Here is an 8,604-nt window from a genome sequence, read left to right as displayed (position 1 = left end):
CCCTTTATGGCTGAGTGTGCTGATGAGCAAGCGTTCCCACATGCTCCCGGGAAACCCAGGACAGCCAATCAGACCACGGAAAGTTTAAAGGAGACGTTATACATTTCTTTTGTTGTTGTTAATTCTTTTCTTCATGCCATATATTGTGCATGTTTTTTCCTCTTTCCTAACTCCTCTCCAGCTTCCTACCCCTAACAATAAGACAAAAAAAAAAAAGCCCAAACAAAGCAAAATGAAACAAACAGCCCACAGAAATGCTGCTGCGTTTGTTTAGTGCTGGCCAACTACTTGTGGGTGTGGGGCACGCCGGAGTGTGCTGACACACCCAGTGAGACTCCACTGGCCAAAACTGAGTTTTTCCCTGAAATTCCACACATTTCTAGTTACAGATTATAGCTAGGAACATTACAGAAATGTGGCAGACTACAGCTATCAATAGTCATTTATAAATAAACACCTAGAAAATCAACATCAGAAACAAGAAATGTAGTGTCCACTGGACAGCCCCTTGGCTTTCATGGACCATAGTGTGTCTTAGCATTGTCTCCATGGGACTTCAGAGCTGGAGGATACAACCCAGAAGCCCTGTGCCCTTTCTCAGGCCTGATCTCGGGTGTTCTGTCAGTCCCTCTGTCTTCTTGGGTCATCTTACAGACGCTCGCTCTTCAGTGGGATCAGAGCTCTTCTGTAAAAGGCTGCCTTCTCCTCGGCACGGCTGCACTACTTGCAGAGAGCCGGTCAAAGTCCTGGAGGTGGAAGCGGGCTGCCAGCTGATTGACCATTTTCTTCAGGGTCAGAAATGCCGAGACGACTTGGAAAGTAAGGAAGATAGTGAAGATGATGTGTATGGCCTTTTCCAAGGGCAGATTCCTTAGGCCCTCGTTAAGGAGCAAGAAAAGGATTAAAGGCAGCTGCAGTAGGAGGCTCAAGAGCCAAAAGCCAGCCAACTCGGGAACCTGCAGAGATACACATCAAGAGTTGTAGGATTATTAAATCCAGTTTTGTTGGACATACAGGCAGGCACTCAGCACCACAAAGAACCTACAGGATGGGCTCCATGAGTAATTCAGGAGTATGCCATAGTCCTTGTCCTTAGAGAACTATCTAGACAAGAAAGCCAACTTAATGGGAAACGACTCCCACTTGGTTAATAACGAAGTGCAGTGTTGAGAGGCACAGAGTAACCACTGCAGAGATCAAGGGTTGGGGAGGGAGACTTCAAGGGTGTGCACAGGGGAGCATCCGGCCCACGAAGCTCCAGCATGACTAGGAATCAACCCATCAGTCAAGGGCAGAACAAACAGTAAGATATGCTGGGTGGGCCTATTATGAAGGGTTGAGCAAACACAGAATTATTTAAAGCCTTTAGCAGGGTGGTGATTCAGAGAACACGGGCCGGCAGTGGATGTGGATTTATAACTTTTCTAAAGGTTCCAAATAGACATTTAATTGACCATTTTTATTTTTACTACATACATATCCAGAATGTACTTCAATCATATCCCTCCTTCACCCCCTTGTGTCTCTCCTCCTCCTGCTGACTCCCCTTCTCCACCAGTGATGGAATATTTTTAAGACTGAGAGAAGTGAGAACCTTAGCAATCGTTAGAAGTCTACCGTGTTTAGAGACTTCGTAGGGGTCACTGCGCTTCATCTCAGTGACATTGTCAGTATAGCTTTCCTCACCGAGTAGATGAGGACATCAGAGCTCAAAAGATTGAGTAGTGATGGAAATCTTCAAGCTGGAGCTGGTCCTTAGCTCCAGGCCGGTGCCACCTCCACCCCGGCCATTTGCTTTAGTTGCCTGAAACCTTAACTGTCTTTAGCATAGCCCTGAAGGAGGGGAGAGCTCACCTTCTCCTGCAGGTTCCCCATGCAGCCCAGGTACAGCCGGATAGCTTCCATCAAGGTCACGAGGATGATGACAGTGATCACAATGAACTTGTAGTAGTCAGGCAAGACTGAATACTAAAAAGAAACGGCAGAACATGCTCGCAAAGTCTTTCGTCAAGTAACATGCACGGGGTAGAAGACGGCTTGAGAACCTTCGCCGGGGACCTGAGGAGCCAGGGCCGAGCAGCGGGGTGAGGGGGGCTTGGGAACCTTTGCTGGGGACCTGAGGAGCCAGGGCCGAGCAGCAGGGTGAGGAGGGCTTGAGAACCTTCGCTGGGGACAAGAAGCCAGGGCTGAGCAGCGGGGTGAGGGGGGCTCACCTTCAAGTGGAGCATCACAATGCAGCTCACCCACCACAGTGGGAAGAAGTAGGAGTTGAAATAGAGAGACATCTGCAACGGCAGGCTGGAGACCATCTCATTGTCTGCGCCAGAGGTAGAAAGGGAACAGATGTTAAATCCTGTCAGATGCCCTAAAAGCCTCATGTTCCTGAGCACTAATACCAGTTCAATAAAACTCCACACTCCAGGCCTATTTATAATCACGAGCAGTATATTCGTCTTCATGCCTTTTACTTCAGACATTAGTTGCTTGGGGGTGTGTTTCATGTCCTTTGAGTGTTTGCCTCTACGGTCTGCGGGCAGTTTGCAGACCAGGGCTCTGGGTTAAACATGAACTACCGAGCTGGATGTGGTGGCACAGGCTTTAATCACAACACTTGGGAGGCAGAATCACTGTGAGTTTGAGGCCAGCCTGGGTTACACAGTAAGAAGGGGAGAAGAAAGAGCAAGGGACTATCAGCTGGTATGTCAGTGTATTCTTGTTACCCTAACCCTCAGAGACAGGGAAACACCAAGTTTCAGGCCAGCCAGAACTGCATATCTGACCTGTCTCTGAAAAGAAATAAAATCCAAAAAAAGCAATGCAAATATGAAATTCTATTGCCTCCTTTGTAGGGTCTCTATAAAGAGCTATAAAATGAATGAATAAAAATGGATCTTATATAATAATTAATCTCAAATTATAAAAACCTCCCCCTTTTGGCAAATCCTAATCCTGTACATGCCATAATGCTAATCTGGTGCCATTTCCCCAACAACTCTTTCCTTGATTACATTCCCACAGTCCAGCAGAATCCTTCCCTCTAGGTGTTTATCACTCTGAACTGTGTATGAGGGCTGGAGAGATGGTTCAGTGGCTAAGAGCACTTGCTGCTCTTGCAGGAGACTGGATTCCGCTCCCAGCACCTCCACAGGGGCTCACAACCATCTGCAACTCCAGTTCCAGGAGATCTGCCGCCCTCTTCTGGCCTCTGTAGGCACTGCATGCATGTAGTACACATACCTTCAGGGACACATTCATACTCACAAAGTAAAAAAATAAAGAAGTGCGGTGTGTGTGCTACACTGAAGAAACCATGGGCTTTAGAAGCTGTGGTGGTTAAAACAAAAATGGCCTCCACAAGCCCATGGGGGTGGCATTCTTAGGAGGCGTGGCCTTGCTGGAGGAAGTGTCACTGGGGGTGGACTTTGTGGTTCCAAATGCTCAAGCCAGGCCCAGTGTCTCTCTCTTCCTGCTGCCTGCAGATCCACCAGCTACCGCTCCAGCACCATGACTGCCTGTGTGCTGCCATGCTTTCTGACATGACAAGAATGGACTAAACCTCTGAACTGAGCCCCAACTATATGTTTTCCTTGTAAAAGCTGCTGTGGTCATGGTGTCTCTCCATAGCAATAGAAACCCTAACTAAGACAGAAGCCAGGAGAATCAGGAGCCAGAGATGGGGTACATTATCCCATCTTTCTGAGCACCCACTCAGTCACCACTCAAAGGCTGCTTGTGAGGTTATTTCACTCTCGCTAGTGTGCCTGTCACACTCAATGGGCGCTCAACAAACAGGACCCTCTCCTTTTCTTATTTGTATACACACAGTCTCAGTGTAAGCACAGATTGAAATGTCCTATTCAGAATCTTGCTTTATATACTGTGAATACCAAGCATGCATGAGCAGAAAGAACAAATCTTCAAATGCTGTCATACATAAAAAGCCATTTGTGACACACAAATTCCATTTATCAATCTGATTACCCAAAATCTTTTGCTTTTGCATAAGGAAAAATGTCCTTATACAAAAACAAGATTTTGATTTTAAAAACTGAGCCCTAAAAAAATACATTATAAATTTAACTACATTCTTATTTTAAATTGGTTTTTAAAGTAAGAATTTAGAAAGCTACTAACATAAACTACTTTGTAACATTTTTCTTTTTATCTGCATAATTTTTCAAATTGAAATCTAGTGCTTTTGAGACAAACACGGCCTCTAGAAGCAAAAGTTTCTGTAGCAGACTTTCTTGGATGGCTAGCCCCCAAATTATGGCACCGAAACTTATTATTAGTTATGAATGCTCGGCCTGATTTAGGCCTGTCCCACTAGCTCTTGTAACTTATTTTAACCTGTTTCTTGTCATCTTTGTTTTGCCTTGTTTTTTTTTTTTTTAACCTTTCATTCTGTATGTTCTACTTTCTGTATGCTTCCTCTGAGTCTGCCTGGCTGGTGGTTGCCTGGCTGGCCCCTGGTGTCTCCCTTTTATCTCCCTTTCTCTCCTCCTCCTCTCTTGAGCCCAGACTCCTATTTATTCTCTCTGCTCACCAGCCCCACCTATCCCTTTACTGCCTAACTATTGGCCATTCAGCTTTTTATTAGCCCAATGAGGTGCCTTAGGCAGACAAGGTAAAACAAATGCAAAAGCAGCACAAACAAATGCAACACAGGTGTACATAGTTAGACAAATAGTCTATGCCGCATCATGTTTCCTTTATATTTTAAGAGCATGCCTGATTATTGTGGTCTGGTTTTGCTTTCCTTAATTTCTTAAATTATTCCCAATACAGCAACAAATTTTTAAAATCTCTTAATTCTGAGGACTGTGGAGGTGAGGTGATGTGGAGCTGATGTGGAGGTGAGGTGATGTGGAGGTGAGGTGATGTGGAGGTGAGGTGAGGTGGAGATGAGGTGGAGGTGAGGTGAGGTGGAGGTGAGGTGATGTGGAGGTGAGGTGATGTGGAGGTGTGGAGGTGATGTGGAGGTGATGTGGAGGTGATGTGGAGGTGAGGTGATGTGGAGGTGAGGTGAGGTGGAGGTGAGGTGAGGTGGAGGTGAGGTGGAGGTGAGGTGATGTGGAGGTGAGGTGATGTGGAGGTGAGGTGATGTGGAGGTGATGTGGAGGTGAGGTGATGTGGAGGTGATGTGGAGGTGAGGTGATGTGGAGGTGAGGTGAGGTGGATGTGGAGGTGATGTGGTGGTGATGTGGAGGTGAGGTGAGGTGGAGGTGAAGTGTGATAAAAATTTCTTGTAGTCTGTAACTCATTAAGAAGACAGGAAAATAAGGATGGATACATTGGTTAAGCTGACAGTTTCAGAACCTTTAGAGCAGAAACTACTCAAAAATTTGTCTCAAAAAATACCCCCCCCCCCAAAAAAAAGAAGAAGAAGAAGAAGAAAAGAAAAGCAAAGAAAAAGTTCGCCGAGATGGATGCAGAAGAGTTTCATGTTCAAAACCAGTCTGGACTACATAGCATGTTTCCGGACTGCCCGGGACTTCTGATTGCCATGTAACAAAATAAATATCATTACTGTTGTTTGAAAAGCTATCGGGATCTAGCTTGGGTAGAGTGACGGCTTAGCATGCCAAGGTGGTTATTTTACTTTATTATTATTATGTTTTGTAGTGTCAGGTTCACACTTCAACACATCAAGCTTATGCAATTGAAAAACCAGGCCAAAATATAAATGAGGTGCAAGACATGAATTCATTACATTTTACAAAAGTTCAAGCTGAGTTCTGTTATGAGACAAAATTAAAGCATTATATAATCGACAGGGAAATTTTACTGATCAATTAATTACCTGTCTTGGCTTTTCTCACATTTGGGTGGTTGGGAAAAATTATTCTGTGACCCATGAAAACCATAGGAATCTCCAGCGTCAGTGTCTTTAGGTAGCTGGACCGGCATCCCTACAGTTTCTGCTGTCTGAGGTGGAGGCCCTGCCGCCTACTGACCCACAGAACCAACACCGCTCCATCATTTTCAGTAACCACCGCCCTCGGACCCGAGACCTTCACTTTAAGATTGCACTGCACAGTTAAGGTTCACTATTTCAGAAACATGAAAATCTATTTTTTTTTTTCAGGTTTTTCTCCACATAGCCTAAATTAGGCAAATGACCAAGGTGACAAAATGTACTGACGGGAAGTGGCTTTGCTTCTCGATGTCCCCCTTTTTACAAAAATTGTCGAAACCAAGTTGGAGAAAGGCCCGTTCGGTGGAAACAACCCCTTCTTCCTTTCCTCCGCCCGCAGGAGCTGCAAGGCTGGCCGGGGAGGACCGGGCCTACGCTGCCAGGCGGGGCTCGGGCCCAGCAAAGCTTCCGTGCGGGGTGGGAGCGGGAGCGGGAGGGCGCGGCTGCTCCCCCTCGCCCTGGCCTGGAAGGCTCTGCATCCCAATCCTCCGGGCGACAGGGCCTCCCGGTGCAGCAGCCGCCGCAGCCAAGGCTCGCGGGCGCCCGGGTCGGTGGCAGGGCCGCGGGCTCGCGCACAGGGACCGCGCCATGGCCGAAGCTGGAGCCGCCATCTTTCACCCGGGCAAGGCCCGTGCGGCCGCCCGCGAACCGCACCCCCGCGTGGGGCTGCGCTCTCGCCACTCACCCGCGGCCTCGCTGGACTCTGGCCCGGTGCGGCTGGAGTCGCCGAACACCGTGAGGCTGAAGTTGCCCAGGCGCTGACGTACAGGGTCCGGCAGCTCCATGCGGGGTCTGCCCTGCCTCGCCGCTCACACGCTCGCTAATCGGCCGACGAGGCGGCGTGTGCGGTTCCCCGGGCAACCGTGCTGTGCCCGAGCTGGGGACTTGGTGTCTGGGCTGCCCTGCGCGGCGCACAGTCTCCCAGAGGCTTCCCTTTGGAGAGGCGAGCAGAGGCAACTGGGCCTGCAGTGGGGCTGGAGAGGACGGGCTCCTTAGCGCTGCTTTTTCAGCCGGGCCGTCTTACAATGAACACAAGGTCTAAGCCATTCGGGCCTGGGTTGAGCCCTCACACCAAGGCACTTTGCTTTGTAAATTGGCGCGCCATTCCTAGAGGGAAATAAAGAATGAACACTGATCTTAAAGAATGCCCTTGACCCAGTAGATTTTTTTCTCTGGGTATAAAAAAAAATCAGCGGTAAGGATAGAGTAGACCAAGTGTGCCTGCTTCCGAAGGGAAGAGAATAACTCAGAATATTGAGAGCAGTTGTTTCTGGATCGTGGGTTATTTTAAAACTTAAAAAAAAAAGCAAGCAAACAAACAAAACCCCCAGCCTTTTGCTGCTTTCTCTTACAGTATATCGTTTTCAGCCCTCAGGAGGATCTCAAGTTTCAGGTCAGCCTGGGCTACATTGCAAAATCTCAGAAACTACTGAATGAAGAAAAGGAAGTAAAGGCCTGATCATGTTTTCCACATTTTCCCATTCCTAGTTCAAAGTCTTCTTTGCCAGCTTGTGTGTAAAGTCCATTCTGTAGAATCAATAATCTGTGAGGTAAAACCAGGTGAAGTCTAGCAATCAAAAACAAACATGAACAACCAAAAACCACTTTTTATTTAAATGAACCAAGATTCTTACAGAGGGGGCAATAAAACTTAAGGAAGGATGTTCTACTGATGGAATTGTAATTTGGACAACCACAGAGAAATAAGCAATTGGCAAGTAGAAATAGCCTTGATTCTTTGTCAAAAATCAGGTGTTCGTAGGTGTGTGGATTGATATCTTGGTCTTAGATTTTGTTCCATTGGTCCTCCTGTTTGTTTTTATGCCAATACCAGGCTGTTTTCAGTACTGTAGCTCTGTAGTGGAGTTTGAAGTCAGAGATTGTGATGCCTCCAGAAGTTCCTTTATTGTACACATTGTTTGGCTATCCTGGGTTTTTTGCTCTTCCATATGAAGTCGAGTACCATTCTTTCGAGGTCTGTGAAGAATTTTGCTGGGATTTTGATGGACATTGCATTGAATCTGTAGATTGCTTTTGGTAAGATTGCCATTTTTACTGTGTTAATTCTGCCTACCCAAGAGCATGGGAGATCTTTGCATTTTCTGGTGTCTTCTCCAGTTTCTTCCTTCAAAGATTTAAAGTTCATTTGTTTGGCTTGTGTTACTCAAAGATATTTTATGTTATTTGTGGCTATTGTGAAGGGTGTTGGTTCTCTGATTTCTTTCTCAGTCCATTTATCACCTGTGTAGAGGAGGGCTACTGATTTTTTGAGTTATCCTGCTACATTACTGAAGGCGTTTATGAGTTGTAGAAGTTCCTTGGTAGAATTTTACAAAGAAGCAAAAAATATAAAATGGAAAAAAAGCATATTCAACAATGGTGCTGGCATAACTGGATATTAACATGTAGAACAATGAAAATAGATCCATATCTATCGCCATGTACAAAACTCATGTCTAAATGGATCAAGGACTTCAACACAAAACCAACCACACTGAACCTCATAGAAGAGAAAGTGGGAAGTACACTTGATCGCATTGGCACAAGAGATCACTTCCTAAATATGACCGCAGTAGCAGACACTGAGAGAAACAATAAATGGGACCTCCTGAAACTGAGAAGCTTCTGTAAAGCAAAGGACACAGTCAACAAGACAAAATGACAGCCTGCAGAATGGGAAAAGATCT

The 8,604-nt window shown here is 46.3% G+C and overlaps 1 protein-coding gene across 2 annotated transcripts; it reads right to left on the bottom strand.

Moving 5' to 3' along the window:
- Positions 1 to 215: 215 nt before the first annotated feature.
- Tmem17 (transmembrane protein 17) lies at positions 216 to 7,406 on the bottom strand. 2 transcript variants are annotated; one of them, XM_038338763.1, is made up of 5 exons: positions 7,270 to 7,406; positions 6,603 to 7,024; positions 2,214 to 2,317; positions 1,855 to 1,968; positions 216 to 956 (listed from the first exon to the last, which is right to left on the bottom strand). In XM_038338763.1, exons 2-5 carry the CDS (start codon positions 6,700 to 6,702, stop codon positions 675 to 677), a joined length of 600 nt encoding a protein of 199 aa, XP_038194691.1. In that variant the 5' UTR covers positions 6,703 to 7,024; positions 7,270 to 7,406; the 3' UTR covers positions 216 to 674. The 2 variants fall into 2 exon arrangements, with proteins under 2 accessions (XP_038194691.1, XP_038194700.1); XM_038338772.1 differs by lacking the exon at positions 7,270 to 7,406 and having other exon boundaries at positions 6,603 to 7,127.
- Between the last annotated feature and the right edge of the window lie 1,198 nt (positions 7,407 to 8,604).

Source organism: Arvicola amphibius, chromosome 1, assembly GCF_903992535.2.
Source record: "Arvicola amphibius chromosome 1, mArvAmp1.2, whole genome shotgun sequence".
In the NCBI taxonomy this organism is placed as follows: Eukaryota; Metazoa; Chordata; class Mammalia; order Rodentia; family Cricetidae; genus Arvicola; species Arvicola amphibius.
The sequence above is the reverse complement of the archived record's forward strand: the minus strand, read 5'-3'. Positions and strand labels throughout refer to the sequence as shown.

Excerpts from the sequence above, each read along its gene's own strand:
- Tmem17 (XM_038338763.1), bottom strand. The coding sequence starts at position 6,702 with ATGGAGCTGCCGGACCCTGTACGTCAGCGCCTGGGCAACTTCAGCCTC. Across the intron at positions 2,318-6,602 it reads AGAGTCCAGCGAGGCCGCGG|ACAATGAGATGGTCTCCAGC; the intron begins GTGAGTGGCGAG and ends CCTCTGGCGCAG. Across the intron at positions 957-1,854 it reads TGGGGAACCTGCAGGAGAAG|GTTCCCGAGTTGGCTGGCTT; the intron begins GTGAGCTCTCCC and ends GTATCTCTGCAG.